At 44.4% G+C, this 18,197-nt stretch overlaps 1 protein-coding gene across 1 annotated transcript in view; it reads left to right on the top strand.

The window, feature by feature from the left end:
- The first annotated feature begins 5,985 nt into the window (after positions 1-5,985).
- The window catches only part of LOC123992605 (chordin-like), a 33,403-nt gene continuing 21,191 nt past the window's right edge, over positions 5,986-18,197 (top strand). Inside the window, exons 1-9 of the mRNA XM_046293880.1 lie at positions 5,986-6,427; positions 7,848-7,951; positions 8,988-9,114; positions 11,350-11,496; positions 12,481-12,598; positions 12,906-12,993; positions 15,025-15,166; positions 15,519-15,656; positions 16,657-16,739. Coding sequence (XP_046149836.1) covers positions 6,268-6,427; positions 7,848-7,951; positions 8,988-9,114; positions 11,350-11,496; positions 12,481-12,598; positions 12,906-12,993; positions 15,025-15,166; positions 15,519-15,656; positions 16,657-16,739 — 1,107 coding nt within the window. The 5' untranslated portion in view covers positions 5,986-6,267. The remainder of the gene's footprint in view (positions 6,428-7,847; positions 7,952-8,987; positions 9,115-11,349; positions 11,497-12,480; positions 12,599-12,905; positions 12,994-15,024; positions 15,167-15,518; positions 15,657-16,656; positions 16,740-18,197) is intronic.

Genomic DNA, 18,197 nt, shown 5'->3' with positions numbered 1-18,197 from the left:
GCTACAGAAGGCTGTTACAGTGGTGGCTGCTACAGAAGGCTGCTACAGAAGGCTGCTACAGAAGGCTGCTACAGAAGGCTGTTACAGTGGTGGCTGCTACAGAAGGCTGCTACAGAAGGCTGCTACAGTGGTGGTGGCTGCTACAGAAGGCTGCTACAGAAGGCTGCTAGAGAAGGCTGCTACAGTGGTGGCTGCTACAGAAGGCTGCTACAGTGGTGGCTGCTACAGAAGGCTGCTACAGTGGCAGCTGCTACATAAGGCTGCTAGAGAAGGCAGCTACAGAAGGCTGCTACAGTGGTGGCTGCTACAGAAGGCTGCTACAGTGGTGGCTGCTACAGAAGGCTGCTACAGAAGGCTGCTACAGAAGGCTGCTACAGTGGTGGCTGCTACAGAAGGCTGCTACAGTGGTGGCTGCTACAGAAGGCTGCTACAGTGGTGGCTGCTACAGAAGGCTGCTACAGAAGGCTGCTATAGTGGTGGCTGCTACAGAAGGCTGCTACAGTGGTGAATGCTACAGAAGGCTGCTACAGAAGGCTGCTGCTACAGAAGGCTTCTACAGTGGTGGCTGCTACAGAAGGCTGCTACAGTGGTGGCTGCTACAGAAGGCTGCTACAGTGGTGGCTACTACAGAAGGCTGCTACAGAAGGCTGCTACAGTGGTGGCTGCTACAGAAGGCTGCTACAGAAGACTGCTACAGAAGGCTGCTACAGTGGTGGCTGCTACAGTGGTGGCTGCTACAGTGGTGGCTGCTACAGAAGGCTGCTACAGAAGACTGCTACAGAAGGCTGCTACAGTGGTGGCTGCTACAGAAGGCTGCTACAGAAGGCTGCTACAGAAGGCTGCTACAGTGATGGCTGATACAGAAGGCTGCTACAGAAGGCTGCTACAGAAGGCTGCTACAGAAGGCTGCTACAGTGATGGCTGATACAGAAGGCTGCTACAGAAGGCTGCTACAGTGATGGCTGATACAGAAGGCTGCTCCAGAAGGCTGCTACAGAAGGCTGCTACAGAAGGCTGCTACAGTGATGGCTGATACAGAAGGCTGCTACAGAAGGCTGCTACAGTGGTGGCTGCCACAGTGGTGGCTGCTACAGAAGGCTGCTACAGTGGTGACTTGGAGTCAGGCAATTCTACAAGCATGCAGTGAGAGAAATCCCAGGTGGATCCGAGGGGTCAAAGACAAGCTTTGTTGTTGCCCCCTCCTCACCTTACCACGTTTCCAGGCCTACTGTGTTTGGAGATGGCTTCTGGTCGCTAATTGCATGGAGGGCGATAATTAGACTCACACAATCTCTATCTAAGGAACCCTTGGAAATGGATTGTGAGAAGAATACAACAAGAGCAACAATTCAATTCGCATATCCCCTGTCCGCTTTCATTTCGCCGTTTCGGCAGTGTCTGCAAATTGATTATTCATTACATGAATAAACATGAATTCTAACCAGATCGGCATTTACATTTTGAGTGGGTGTTCTCTACTTTCCATTGCTAGGAGTAACACAAGAATTAGCCTGACAACACCAGGTCATGTAGGCCTGGTTGGTCTTATTACCATCATTATCTACATCAGCATAACAGTAGCTATAAAGACATCAGCCCTTATCTTTTTGTAGTTCTGTCAGTTGCCATTATTAAGAACCAAATTGGAGGCAGTAAAAGGTTCTTCCTCCAGACACTTCCTGGTTTTAATTGACCTCATAATGCATCAATGTAGAGGATTAGTTCTGACCGATTAGTTCTGACTTACTTTATATGTTATAATTTAAACAACGCTTAATTTATAAACACTGGCATGGTTATTTAATCACTAGCATGTTATTTTTTCCATCATTAGGCTAAATAATATCCACCACCTCCAGGAGTCATATTAAAGGTTTTATCAAGGGTCAAATCAAATGAGTCATCATTTTTTTCTCACGACTCTCCATAAAAGCAAACTGACTAACCAGTGAGCAACTTTATATTTCTCTGATCTATTCTTGAGGGGGAAAAATCCGTCTCTATGTCTGGACTTGATAACGCGAGCAGTGGTCCAATGAGAGCGCGAGGGAGACAGGATTTCCATACTACATTCAGCGCATTTGTTCTGGTTTGTTTCAAGAGATTTACACTTGAGTCAGAAATGTAGGTTGAAATAAGATACGAAAAAGCTCAATCTCTCAGGTGCCACAGGGGGTTAAATGTGCGTGCATTAAAGTAGGACAGAAATTGTAGTGACCTCGTTGTCAACCTCTGCCATGTGATCAGTGTACATAAAACGGTGATGGGGAACAGGTGGTGTCGGGGGGCGCCCTGTAACTGGTTGGTACACATCTGCTAGGCTGTCATGAGTCCCCTGCTCCCCCTCCTCGCTGTATATTCACACCTCCAGTATAATCCAGCCAGCAAACAGGATGCGGTCCCGAATGTGTGCCAGTCAGACAGAAAGAGGAGGGAGGGACGAGGTTTCTGGGGTAGTACGCAAATGAAACAACATGCGCTGCTGCGTTTATGCACTTTCGGATGTCTGTATTCGACACCAACAGCAAATACACAGAGAAGAGACATGATTGCGTAATCGAAGCACCAACATGTTCTCACATAGGCGTATGATTATTCTTTAACTATAAAAAAGAGACATGGTGTCTGGTTTATATTAGGTTTTGTCTGATCAGAATTGTAAGTTCACTCGCTCATCGAACGCTGGTCACGGTTAATCGATTTTATTAGAGCGCAGTCAATGTTTTTTGACACATTAGAAATGATTTCAGACGCGTGCACTCTCTTTCCTTCTCCCGTTTAACATTTTCTCTCTCTTTCCCCTCTTCTTTACACGAAAGCACAGTCCTTGGTTTAGGGGAACGACTGTAAACTCCAAGCTAGGCTACTTTCATTCTCGAAATGAGTGCAAGAGAGATACTTTTTTTTTATCTACAGACAAGGGCAAACTCTACACAATCTACCGAGATGGGCTAACTACACTTTTCAACCCTCAACCCTGAATCCTTCTGTTTTAGATATCAAATAATAGGAGGTTTACAGTAGACCTAATAATATAGCAACATTAAATAATGTCCACATCCACATTTATCCTTTTTGGAGTTCAGAAAAGTGCACCTATAGCAAGCCATACTTGTAGGGCAATACACAAAAGCTCCCCTCATTACTCTGTGAGACTCGTAGAATATAAATAAATGTGTTGTGTTAGCTCCCAATAGACAATTTGATACCCAATGTAATGAATCGGTCGATCCAACATTAAATAAAAGCGGCGGTTATCACTCAGTGATGAAGTGCAAATAGACCATCATCGAATCCATTCACGGGTGCGCGCCGTGCATGGAGTAGAGGGGAACCCGGGTGTGAATTAATTCACCTCAGTGGAAGTCTCTCACAGCCACATAATGTGACATTCACCTTGTCCTCACACATACAATACACTTTTGCAGATGTTATCGCAGGTGCAGCGAAATGCTTATGTTTCTAGCTCCAAAGGTGCAGTAATATCTAACAATACAAAATGATACACACAAATCCCAAAATAAATAAAAAATAAGGAAATGAAGAGATATCAGAACATGCAATGTCAGGGTCTGGAATAAAACATTTTAAAAATTATAATAATACAAGTGTGTGTGTGTGTGTGTGTGTGTGTGTGTGTGTGTGTGTGTGTGTGTGTGTGTGTGTGTGTGTGTGTGTGTGTGTGTGTGTGCGTGCGTGCGTGCGTGCGTGCGTGCGTGCGTGCGTGCGTGCGTGCGTGCGTGCGTGTGTGTGTGTGTGTGTGTGTGTGTGTGTGTGTGTGTGTGTGTGTGTGTGTGTGTGTGTGTGTGTGTGTGTGTGTGTGTGTATATATATATTAGGTGTGTTGTATATATATAATGTGTAAATATGTGTGTGAACTTTTTATGTACTTTCAACAGAAACTGGCATGTAATTTGAAGAACAGATGTGTACTTTTTCAAAAATATTTATTTACTCTTCAATTCCGGCTCCAATGTCTCTCTATAGCCTATACACAAGGGGACAATATACATTATTTTATATTCCAATACATTGATATATATTTAGGGGTTCCCACATTCACTTCTATCTCCACCTACACTGGCTATGGGGAACTAGTCTTTTAAATACAAACTGATGCAGAAAATAGGATGCAATTTTATTAAAGTAGCCTAAGACTAGTGCTGGCACAATTATCATATAATCATGTAACCGACAATTATGGACAATAACCGTCAACAAAAACATATATATCGACATTATTGTCTTAATATATTCATTTTAGGAGAAGGGGATTCAACTTCATATGCAAGTAGATATAGTTTACCCAATATCAGTTTTAGATTTTTACATGATGGCACGGTTGGGAGGAAAAGCTTTATTTCCAAAAGTTGCAAGCAGTCAAAACCATTTGTTTTTGAGACAGGGGTGTCACAAAATCTGTGTTGTATGCATCAGGTATGATGTCACATTTTCAAAGATGCATTATGATGCATTAGGCCTTACAAAAAAAATCCACAAAAATTGCAAAAAAACGTTACCCAAAATACCATAATGTCACAGCACTACCTAAGTCTTTAGAAAACGTAATTTTGGATATAAGCCTATATGCTTCGAGACATGGTCTTGTTGTTCCTTCCTTTTCATAGTCCTTGTTTATAGCCCTTGTTAGAGCTAGGGTCACTCGGGCAGAATGGGAGACGTGCTGGTTTCTTGTTGAATGGGTTAGGTTATCGCCATTGAGCATATCGTCATGTTTAGCATGTGGATGGATTGGGGAGGGGTTGGAGGCGAGAGCCAGGCGCAGTTTCCGGAGCGCGACAGACAAAGCTACAATCAGTGATCGATATATGGTTCTTCTCTAAACAGCTCGCCTGATTCACAGCCTGGCCCCCAAGCCCCCTTAAATGAGGGATACTTTATTTTGGTTGTTTTATTATTCGTCGGGGTAGTTTGGGACTTTGGGAAAGAAACGCACACAATGTTCAGTCGGTGATCCTTTAGGCTACAATAAGCAAAGGAATAAGTAAAGATTTAAATGAGCTATTATGTGCCATTATTGTTATTATTATTATTATCATTACTGTATTATCATCCTATTCTGTCTAATGGTGGTGGTTGTCCTTTATTTGCACTCACTGAGGGATGATTACTGTTCCACAGACTGACTGATTGGCGAGACCCTTGCTGTGAACTTCCTCAAATAAATCTCTTTGCGCACTTCACTACAGTAATATAAATTTGACCAGCAGAGCGCTAGTGATGCCTCCCTATGGACCAAGACTGAAGCCTCTTGAAAGGATTCTCCAACACATTCTCGCGCCAATGGAACATGGAGTGTGAAGCATATTACTCAATTTACAACAAACCTAAATAAAATGTTGTATGTAATTGTATCTTTGATAACAACAAGATAACGTTTTTATAAACAAAATAGTAAATAATGAGTCAATATTGTCGATGACTTCAGACATTCTTATTCATTGTGAATCCAACACTATCCAAAACAGGATTATATTGAGTTGTAACTTTATAACGACATAGGAGTCCAATCGAACCGTTGGCTTACAAATAGGCCACACAAACGCATGACTGTTCAGGTAGGAATGGTAGGTATTTGAAGCTGAAGTTAATATGGCACAAAATAAATAGCTAAATAAAAAAAGGCCATTCTGTGATAGAGGACCAGCATACATTGAAACACGTCGCATTAACTATTCAAACTATGTTCACTTGTTTCTGTTAAGTCACTTAGGTCTGAACTCCAGACGCAGTTGTATAAATAGAGAAAATGCTGCACACAGACACACAGAAACACATTCCTCCCTCGCCTACTGTAGGCTAAAGCCTTGAAGATTCCCCTTTCTTTCACTAGGTGTTCTGACACACTTTCCATGGCATTAGGATAGCGGTATAGGCTATAGGTATAGGACGTTCATCTAACCCCAACCACTCCTTTATTTCTCACCCCTCCCTGCCGGTGCCTGCTCCAAGTATCAGGGAAAGTATAAAGTGGGAAGGGACCCGCACGGACGGGACATACGCTTCTGGGCTGGGTACAGTCATTGTCTCAGAAAACCTACAAACTCTTTCGTCACTTTCTCTGCTTTTCTCTCTCGCATAACTTGGGAGACTTTATTTCTGAATAGGAATAACTTCAATACCATCAACGAATAGGCTATCTGGTGACGTGAATGCTAACATATTCATGCTCATTTAGGGAAGGTGTATTACTGGAGTGACAACTTACCTACACGTGAAAGCTTCAAGAACAAAAAAGGAAAAGAGATGCTGCCCCTCTCCAGTATGCAGACTCGCGGAGCGCTGAGTTCCTTGATGTGCGTGATGAGTTGCGCGTTGCTGCACTCTGGACTGGCCTCACGGCTGAAGTCTCCCATTCTGCCCATCCAGTCGGAGAGGGAGCCTTTCACATCCAAGGGCATGTCAGGTGAGCCAAGATGCCTCTTCTATTTCAGTCAAATTCATTTATTTTCAACGCCTGCTGCGTTTTGAATTCTGGCAGGGGCAGCTCAGCTCTATAGGCTAGCCTATTGCTCGTTTGCTAATCTGCCAAATATACGTTTAAATGTATAGCCTGATATGTCTATAGCTTTTTAAGACCGTCATTAAAGTATCATTTTGTATATCAAAGTGTCTGACTGCACAGCATCAAACCTCTTCTCCTTATTATCGTCCCAATCGTTTCTTTCTTGCGTCTTCCTCAACCTGCCCACTGTTATGGTTACTTCATGAACAAACTTGCTGAAAACATATTAGTCATAACCACTGAGAATGCCATCTGGTTCACGTGCAGGGCTTTAAACTGCTTGTTAGGCCTACTGAGACCATGGGAGTGAGAAGTCAAGGCGTTACTGCAGTGTATTAACAACTGCCGCTAATAACGTTTATCCAATCATGGAAACTGTAATCAATCGACATTCCATTCCATTACTGCAGTTCTTTAGTGTCCTACTCTGGCTGTGCCAAGCAGTGATTTATATTGCAGTGAGTTGTGCGGGAAAGCTTGGTGATCTGTCTAACTCTAACCCAACTCGATTGTTTAAAGTGTAGTCACTTAATGAAAGAATAATGCGAACCAGGTTGTTCGCAGCTACGGCAACCGCACAATATCAAATGAACAGTAGTGAACTTGGAACCCGGGAGCTTCACCTCCAGGCTGCGGTGGTGGGCCTGAGGGTGGGCCTGTGGGTGGGCCAAGGTGGCCTGAGGGGCCTGAGGGGCTAAGGTGACCGCGGTCTACAGCGACTTTTGAAACGGAGGAGGAATACACCCATATGGAGCTCGGCAGGGGAGGGTTGTGGCCAAACACTTGTCCCTGGGGCTATTTTCATCCAAGCTTTTTTTATAATGCAATACTTTTATTAATACCACTTTTCCAATCATTTGAAATACTCGAAACCAAACACGTCAATTCGTTTCCATTACATAGCCCTTGGTAGGCTACCAAAAGCGCATTCCTTGTATTTCTCTATCCAAATGGCTTGGTGTTTGTTGTGTGAATGGTATTTTTATATTAATTTAAGGGCCCCCTGCACCGTTTAAATGAAACAGGATGCGCCTGTGAGCTCTGGAACACAATAGGTATCCAGTCAATCCACTCAACCAGCGAAATGAATTATCTATCAAACATCCAGTCTGGCTGCACGGAATACAATTTTTGTCGTTCTGTCTGACAACATTGTGGGAATATGCAGTCTTTCACTTTGCAGCGAACTGCCCAGTACACATCCCATTGTCTAGTGCATAGGCCTGGCTACCACATTACTCACCAGTTTTACATTTAGATGTGGACTGTAGCACCTGTCAGTGTATTGTTGTCTAAATGGGTTCTTCTGGTCTGATTGCAGGATGTTCATTTGGAGGAAGATTTTATTCGCTGGAGGACACTTGGCACCCTGACCTCGGGGAGCCGTTTGGGGTCATGCACTGTGTCAAATGTTACTGTGAGACAGTAAGTAACGCCCTTCATAACAACAAGCCCAGTAGAGTACATTTCAATCTTGGATAGTGGATCCATTATGTAGGCCTACGCAGTGGTGTAAAGTACTTAAGAATAAATACTTTAAAGTACTACTTAAGTAGTTTTGGGGGTATCTGTATTTTACTATTTATATTTTTTACAACTTTTTAAAAATATTGTACTTTTTACTCCATACATTTTCATGGGGCGGCAGGGTAGCCTAGTTGCTAGTGAGTTGGACTAGTAACCGAAAGGTTGCAAGTTCAAATCCCTGAGCTGACAAGGTACAAGGTCGTTCTGCCCCTGAACAGGTAGTTAACCCACTGTTCCTAGGCCGTCATTGAAAATAATAATATGTTCTTAACTGACTAGTTAAATAAAGGTTAAAAAAAATAATACCCAAAATGTACTCATTACTTTTTGAATGCTCAGCTGGACAGGAAAAGGGTCAAAATCTTGCAATTACCAACAGAACATCCCTGGTCTTCCCTACTGGGGGCCTTTGATCTGGTGGACTCATTAAACACACATGCTTCATTTGTAAATGATGTCTAAATGTTGGAGTGTATCCCTGGTTATCTGTGAATTTAAAAAACAAGAACATGGTGCTGTCTGGTTTGCTTAATTTAAGGAATTTGAAATGATTTATACTTTTACTTTTAGCAGTTACATTTACTTTTGATAATTAAGTATATTTTAAACCAAATACTTTTAGACTTTTACTTTAGTAGAATTGTACTGGGTGAATTTTACTTTTACTTGAGTCATTTTCTATTAAGGTATCTTTACTTTTACTCAAGTATGACAGTTGGGTACTTTTCCACAACTGGGCCGAGTACTATCAACGGACAGAAATAGGACATCAAATAATTAACTAATTAATTATAAACAAATCAATTACCAAAATCATCTCCTTATCTTAGTGCCCCCAAAATGACCCCAGTTAACAAATATCATCAGGCCTGTTTGATACAGAGTTGAGGTCAGTGTGGATGAAGAGTTGTTGTTTTCTATCTATTCTTTTCAGCAAAGGGGTCGTAAGGGTAAGGTGTTGGGAAAGGTGAGCTGTAAGAACGTCAAGCGGGACTGTCCTGAGCCTAGCTGTGATGCCCCAGTGCTGCTACCTGGACAATGCTGCAAGACCTGCCCCAAAGGTAACCCCTACTAGCCTACTAACTCTATTTCTCTCTCTCTCTCTCTCTCTCTCTCTCTCTCTCTCTCTCTCTCTCTCTCTCTCTCTCTCTCTCTCTCTCTCTCTCTCTCTCTCTCTCTCTCTCTCTCCCTCTCTTTCTCCATCTTTACATACACTATATATATAAAAGTATGTGGACACCCCTTCTAGGTCAGTTAGTTGTATTATGTTGTTCTCTCGAGAGGCTGATTGGTGATCAGTAGCAGGTCTGGGCCTGGTTGTCTTGCCTACTCTCAACATTTTCATGAATGTGTGTGTCATGGTGGTGATTTGGGGAAAAACGTGGGAGTGTGTTGTGGTTGTGTCTTTAGGAAAAGTATGAGTTGTGTTTGTCTAAATGTTAAAAAGATTTGAGTGTGTTTGTCTAAGTGGTGAAAAATGGTATGTCTATCTGCACATTTGTGTGTGTGTGTGTGTGTGTGTGTGTGTGTGTGTGTGTGTGTGTGTGTGTGTGTGTGTGTGTGTGTGTGTGTGTGTGTGTGTGTGTGTGTGTGTGTGTGTGTGTGTGTGTGTGTGTGTGTGTGTGTGTGTGTGTGTGTGTGTGTGTGTGTGTGTGTGTGTGTGTGTGTGTATTCTCTGGTGCACCTGAGGATACAGTATAGTGGAATGCAGGGAGGTGAGACTGACACTACACAAAATCCTTAGAGCATGCCCTATGGAGGGAGAGAGAGGACTGGGGAAATAAGGCCATGAAAGAGAGATGAAAGAGCCAGAAAGAGAGAAAGAAAGAGAGGATATGAGAGGGACAAAGATAAGTAAAGGAAATAGTCTAGGAGTAAAGTGGATGGTCTTGAAGAAATATGTCTGGACACTTTGATGATGATGTGTGTGTGACTAATAGCCTGTCTCTGTCTCGTAGTGTGTGTGTGTGTCTCAGTATGCTTTTCAGTGTGTCTGTACTTCAGTGTGTGTGAGTTGTCTGTCAGATTGTGTGTTAGTGTGTGAGGCCCTGAAATGTGCTCGTGACATCAGGGCACATAGTGGTGTGGAAGAGCAGGTCATTGTTGGGATTGCATGTTAGTGTCACTGCCAACCCTCCTCCGCTCCTCGGACTAAGAAACAAACCTTGTTACCGTGGCACCCAGACGAGCCAGCAGTGCTCCAACGAGGGATTGGAGTAGACACCAGTAGAGAAGAAGATGGAGGGATAAATGAGAGACGGAGAGAATTAGGAATGACTGAAAGAACACTTGTCTGAATTTTGGATCAGCATTTTAGAATTATTCCTCTCCTCTCTTTCACTCTGTAACTCTCACTCTTTCACTCTGTAACTATCACTTTTTCACTCTGTAACTCTCACTCTTTCACTCTGTAACTATCACTCTTTCACTCTGTAACTATCACTCTTTCACTCTGTAACTCTCACTCTTTCACTCTGTAACTATCACTCTTTCACTCTGTAACTCTCACTCTTTCACTCTGTAACTCTCACTCTTTCACTCTGTAACTCTCACTCTTTCACTCTGTAACTCTCAGTCTCTCACTCTGTAGCTCTCACTCTTTCACTCTGTAACTCTCACTCTTTCACTCTGTAACTATCACTCTTTCACTCTGTAACTATCAGTGTCTGACTCTGTAGCTCTCACTCTTTCACTCTGTGACTCTCACTCTTTCACTCTGTAACTCTCAGTCTCTCACTCTGTAATTCTCACTCTTTCACTCTGTAACTCTCACTCTTTCACTCTGTAACTCTCTATTTCACTCTGTAACTCTCACTCTTTCACTGTAACTATCACTCTTTCACTCTGTAACTCTCAGTCTCTCACTCTGTAGCTCTCACTCTTTCACTCTGTAACTATCACTCTTTCACTCTGTAACTCTCACTCTTTCACTCTTTAACTCTCCTCGCTTTCACTCTTTAACTCTCATCTCTTTCACTCTTTCACTCTCCTCTCTTTCACTCTGTAACTCTCACTCTATCACTCTGAAACTCTCACTCTTTCACTCTGTAACTATCACTCTGTAACTCTGTAACTCTCACTCTTTCACTCTGTAAGTCTCAGTTTCTCACTCTGTAACTCTCACTCTGTAACTCTGTAACTCTCACTCTGTAACTCTCACTCTTTCTAGCTGTTTCACTCATTCAACATTTTCTGTTATTCTCTTTACTTCATGTTAAAGTAATGCCAACCTGTAGGTGTTGTTTAAATATCCCCCCGCCTCACACATTGTGTCCCTGGGTGTTGTGCTTGTCCAGGCGATGTGGACAGGAAGCAAGTGGAGGCAATGTTTGATGGCTTCGAGTACTTCCAGGAGAAGGAGAAAGAGGATGACCTGCACAAGACCTACAATGACCGCTCATACCTCAGCTCCGAGGACATTTCCCCTGGGGAGAGCCGTACTGGTGAGCATGCACACTCACCCGCACGATCCAACGCATACTAACACCAATATTGTACATTCATGCATGGACTTACATCATTGACATTTAGCAATTTAGCAGAGAGAAGTGCCTTGCTCAACGGCACATCGACAGATTTGGTCACCTTGTCGGCTCAGGGATTCAAACCAGCAACCTTTCGGTTACTGGTCTATTGCTTTAGGCTACCTGCAATGGAAATACACACACATATATTATACATGCAGTACATGGATATACAGTACATTGATATACAGCACATGGATATACAGTACATTGATATACAGTACATGGATATACAGTACATTGATATACAGTACATTGATATACAGTACATGGATATACAGCACATGGATATACAGCACATGGATATACAGTACATTGATATACAGTACATGGATATACAGTACATTGATATACAACACATGGGTATACAGTACATTGATATACAACACATGGATAAACAGCACATGGATATACAGTACATTGATATACAGTACATTGATATACAGTACATGGATATACAGCACATGGATATACAGCACATGGATATACAGTACATTGATATACAGTACATGGATATACAGTACATTGATATACAGCACATGGATATACAGTACATGGATATACAGTACATTGATATACAGCACATGGATATACAGTACATTGATATACAGTACATTGATATACAGCACATGGATATACAGTACATTGATATACAGTACATGGATATACAGTACATTGATATACAGTACATGGATATACAGTACATTGATATACTGTTCCTAGGCAGTCATTGAAAATAAGAATTTGTTCTTAACTGACTTGCCTAGTTAAATAAAATTAGAATAAAAAAATAACAAATATAAGGAACACATATACTCTCACTGCCCTCGTAACAAGAAAATCATTCCTCCATTCAGTCTTTCTGATTTACATCTTTACTTTACTGTGTGTGTGTGTGTCCAGACTTTGTAGCAGTGTTGACGGGAGTGACAGACTCCTGGTTACCCAGCTCCAGTGGTGTGGCCCGGGCACGCTTCTCTCTCACTAGAACCAGCCTGACCTTCTCCATCACCTACCAGAGGTAACACACACACACACACACACACACACACACACACACACACACACACACACACACACACACACACGCACACGCACACGCACACGCACACGCACACGCACACGCACACGTACACACACACACACACACACACACACACACACACACACACACACACACACACACACACACACACACACACACACACACACACACACACACACACACACACACACAGACAAAAAAATAAACGATAAGCGTGTAATAATCATTAGTAATAACTAGTCTCTAAAATGGTATCTTTCCCTCTCCCTCTCTCCTCTCCTAGGATCGGGCCACCAAGCAGGGTTGTCTTCCTTGATTCTGATGGAAACACTGCGTTTGAATACAAGACCCCTAAGGGAGACTCAGACATGGTAAGAGACTGGAACTCTCTCTGTTCCTAGGTAGACATTTCCGCTATTTATGTTTTTGTTGTGTGTCTATGTGTGTGTGTGTGTGTGTGTGTGTGTGTGTGTGTGTGTGTGTGTGTGTGTGTGTGTGTGTGTGTGTGTGTGTGTGTGTGTGTGTGTGTGTGTGTGTGTGTGTGTGTGTGTGTGTGTGTGTGTGTGCGTGCGTGCGTGCGTGCGTACGTACGTACGTGCGTGCGTACGTACATGCGTGTGTGTGTGTGTGTGTATGTGAGAAAGACAGGGAGAGAAAGTGTTTGTCTGTGAATGTGTGTGAGTGTGGGTCTCAGTGTGCAAGTGTGTGTATTTGTGTGTATAGAGAAAGATTAAGTAGCTCCACGATAAACACTCTCTCTCTGTGACTCTCCGGTCAAACTCTCACTGGCCTGACATAATTCACCCTGCAATAATAAACATACACGCACACACTCACAGCATTGTCAAAGCGTTGTCTTATCGTTCTCAGAACATTGCTTGGGTAATCAGGTCTTAATTACTGTAATAAATAAATAAATAAATAATAAATAATGCATGGGGCCGTTCTCACAAACAACTTTCACACAGAAAAAAACACTCATGATTGCGCTCACTTACACACTCACACACACAAGCCAAATTACACACGTGACATCATCACATTTTGTAACAACTTAATTCAGGACCCCTAAATATAGGCCTAGAAAAATGTACCCATTATTTTTTGGACAAATGCCCCTATCAAGTGTCAAGTGAAACCGCCCTGAGACGGCCGGGGGAGGGGGAGGGGTTGCTGGCACAGATCATCTCGGGGGAGGAGGGGGTGGGGGGTTAGTGTGTGAGATCACCCGTGTAAAGGAGACGGAGCACATTTATAATTATAAGAGGAGATTATCCTGGACTGTGAGTTATGAGGTGTGTGTCCGTCGACACATTTCTTCCCCCTCTAGGGCAAATGTTTTTTTCCGGAGGGTTCGTTGTTTGTGGCCTGGGGCTGAGATAGAGTCCAGAGTCTCAACGGGCTGATCTTTTCCACAGATGGAACTGTCTGTGTGTGTGTGTGTGTGTCTGTGTGTGTGTGTTGAAGGGAAATAAAAAAGCACATGCAGGCTGTTTTGAGTCAGTTGTAAACTGTAACTATGGCAGAGCACCACACACACACTCAAACCCCAGCCTTGGATAAGAACCCCACACACACTCAAACCTCAGCCGTGGATAAGAACACCACACACACTCAAACCCCAGCCTTGGATAAGAACACCACACACACTCACACCCAGCCTTGGATAAGAACACCACACACACTCACACCCCAGCCTTGGATAAGAACACCACACACACTCACACCCCAGCCTTGGATAAGAACACCACACACACTCAAACCCCAGTCTTGGATAAGAACACCACACACACTCAAACCCCAGCCTTGGATAAGAACCCCACACACACTCACACCCAGCCTTGGATAAGAACCCCACACACACTCAAACCCCAGCCTTGGATAAGAACACCACACACACTCACACCCCAGCCTTGGATAAGAACCCCACACACACTCAAACCCCAGCCTTGGATAAGAACCCCACACACACTCAAACCCCAGCCTTGGATAAGAACACCACACACACTCAAACCCCCAGCCTTGGATAAGAACACCACACACACTCAAACCCCCAGCCTTGGCTAAGAACACCACACACACTCAAACCCCCAGCCTTGGATAAGAACACCACACACACTCAAACCCCCAGCCTTGGATAAGAACACCACACACACTCAAACCCCCAGCCTTGGATAAGAACCCCACACACACTCAAACCCCAGCCTTGGATAAGAACACCACACACACTCAAACCCCAGCCTTGGATAAGAACACCACACACACTCAAACCCCCAGCCTTGGATAAGAACACCACACACACTCACACCCAGCCTTGGATAAGAACACCACACACACTCAAACCCCCAGCCTTGGCTAAGAACATGTGACTGTGGTCACCTGTGTGTGTATATGTGTTTCAGATCTGTGGAGTGTGGAAGAATCTTCCCCAATCCCACGTGCGACAGCTACAGGCAGAACAACTTCGGGTTACTATGACAACAGACACCGGTAGACGGGAGGTGATCGAAGGAAAGATCATCAAACACAGAGCACTGTTTGCAGGTGAGTGAATGTGTGTTTTGTGTGTGTGTGTGTGTGTGTGTGTGTGTGTGTGGGGGGGTATTTGTGGGTGCATGAAAGTGTGTTTGTGTATCTGTTTAAATGTGGGTAGAAGTAGTCTCAATATTTCCATGAGGTAGGATTTATGTGAATACGTGTACAAGTAACTGCCAAAATAAACTAACCCACTTTAGTAAAGGAGGGATACAAAGTACAATACATTTGTGTACATTTCAACAAGGACAAACGTTCAGTAACCGACTGCAGTGAAAAGAAGGTGGTGTGTGTATATATACATGTGTATATACATTATGTGTGTTTATAATGCGAGTGTGATATCTGTGTGACCCCGCAGAGACGTTCAGCTCCACTCTGACCTCAGAAGAGGAGCATTCTGGGATGGGAGGCATCGCCATGCTGACTCTGAGTGACACAGAGAATAACCTTCACTTTGTTCTCATACTGCGGGGACTGATACAACATAGAGAGAGAGGTGAGAGAGGGAGAGAGCGAAGGAGAGAGAGAAGGAGAGAGAGGGAGGGAGGACTGATATAACATAGTGAGAGAGGGAGAGAGAAGGAGAGAGAAGGAGAGAGAGGGAGGGAGGACTGATACAACATAGAGAGAGAGGTGAGAGAGGGAGGGATGGAAGGAGGGAGGACTTATACAACACAGAGAGGTGAGAGAGGGGGAGGGATGACTGATACAACACAGACAGAGAAGTAAGAGAGGGAGGGAGAGGGGAGGGAGGACTGATACAACAGAGAGAGAGAGAGAGAGAGAGAGAGAGAGAGAGAGAGAGAGAGAGAGAGGGGGACAGAGTCGATACAACATAGATAGGGAGGAAGAGAGGGAGGTGTAGGGGAGCAACTCATCACTTGAACTTTTTAGGGCGGCAGGTAGCCTAGTAGTTAGAGCATTAGGCCTGTAACCAAAAGGATGCTGGATCAAATCCCTAAGCTGACAAGGTAAAAATCTGTCGTTCTGCTCCTGAACAAGGTAGTTAACCCACTGTTCCTCAGTTGGCTGTCATTATAAATAAGAATTTGTTCTTAACTGACTTGCCTTGTTAATTATATATATTTTTATCCTCCTTTCAGTTTAATGGTGCTTCTGCTATATTGCCTCTATCTTGTTCCTTTGCTGGGAGTAACTTAGGGGCTAAGAGAAGAGACGAGAGGTTGTTTTGGGACTTGTGACCAAGGAGTAATTTAGGGCTTAGAGAAGAGACTAGAGATTGTTTTGGGTCTGGGGTCTAGGGAGTAACTTAGGGGCAATGAGACTAGAGGTTGTTTTGGGACTGGGGAGTAGGGAGTCATTTGGGGGCTAAAAGAAGAGACTAGAGGCTGTTTTGGGACTTGTGACCAAGGAGTAATTTAGGGGCTACGAGACAAGACTAGAGGTTGTTTTGGGACTGGGGACTAGGGAGTGCTGTGAGGCAGTGTGACGTGGTTCTATGTTTGTTCTGTGCTCTCTCTCTCTCGGCCCTGTAGACTCCCCCTTGGTGCCCATCCAGGTACGACTGCAGTACCGACAACACGTCCTGAGAGAGATCCATGCCAATGTCACCTCCTATGTATGTTATAGAAACTACACACACGCACACGCACGCACACGCGCACGCGCACGCGCACGCGCACGCGCACAGACAGACAGACAGACAGACAGACAGACAGACAGACAGACAGACAGACAGACAGACAGACAGACAGACAGACAGACAGACAGACAGACAGACAGACAGACAGACAGACAGACAGACAGACAGACAGGATCAGCTTGTCCTCACCAAACACATTAGGGACAAGCCAAGAGTCGAGAGGAAAGGGGGGAAACACACATTAGGGACAAGCCAAGAGGCGGGAGGAAAGGGGGGGAAACACACATTAGGGACAAGCCAAGAGGCGGGAGGAAAGGGGGAAACACACATTAGGGACAAGCCAAGAGGCGGGAGGAACGGTTGGAAACACACAGTAGGGACAAGCCAAGAGGCGGGAGGAAAGGGGGAAACACACATTAGGGACAAGCCAAGAGGCGGGAGGAACGGTTGCAAACACACATTAGGAACAAGCCAAGAGGCGGGAGGAAAGGGGGAAACACACATTAGGGACAAGCCAAAAGGCGGGAGGAAAGGGGGGAAACACACATTAGGGACAAGCCAAGAGTCGAGAGAAAAGGGGGGAAACACACATTAGGGACAAGCCAAGAGTCGAGAGGAAAGGGGGAAACACACATTAGGGACAAGCCAAAAGGCGAGAGGAAAGGGGGAAACACACATTAGGGACAAGCCAAAAGGCGAGAGGAAAGGGGGAAACACACATTAGGGACAAGCCAAGAGTCGAGAGGAAAGGGGGAAACACACATTAGGAACAAGCTAAGTTGCGGGAGGAAAGGGGGAAACACACATTAGGGACAAGCCAAGACGCGAGAGGAAAGGGGGAAACACACATTAGGGACAAGCCAAGACGCGAGAGGAAAGGGGGAAACACACATTAGGGACAAGCCAAGAGGCGAGAGGAAAGGGGGAAACACACATTAGGAACAAGCCAAGAGGCGAGAGGAAAGGGGGAAACACACATTAGGAACAAGCCAAGAGGCGAGAGGAAAGGGGGAAACACACATTAGGAACAAGCCAAGAGGGGGAGGAAAGGGGGAAACACACATTAGGAACAAGCTAAGTTGCGGGAGGAAAGGGGGAAACACACATTAGGAACAAGCCAAGAGGGGGAGGAAAGGGGGAAACAGACATTAGGAACAAGCCAAGAGGTGAGAGGAAAGGGGGAAACACACATTAGGGACAAGCCAAGAGGCGAGAGGAAAGGGGGAAACACACATTAGGGACAAGCCAAGAGGCGGGAGGAAAGGGGGGAAACACACATTAGGAACAAGCTAAGTTGCGGGAGGAAAGGGGGGAAACACACATTAGGAACAAGCCAAGAGGGGGGAGGAAAGGGGGGAAACAGATGACATGGTGACACACTGTCCCGCTGAGATGGATGTGGTTCCTTCCCCACATCCTACTGCTGTTGTCAGT

The sequence above is a fragment of the Oncorhynchus gorbuscha genome, linkage group LG13 (assembly GCF_021184085.1).
Source record: "Oncorhynchus gorbuscha isolate QuinsamMale2020 ecotype Even-year linkage group LG13, OgorEven_v1.0, whole genome shotgun sequence".
Taxonomy (NCBI): Eukaryota; Metazoa; Chordata; class Actinopteri; order Salmoniformes; family Salmonidae; genus Oncorhynchus; species Oncorhynchus gorbuscha.
This window is presented reverse-complemented; position numbering and strand designations above follow the sequence as displayed.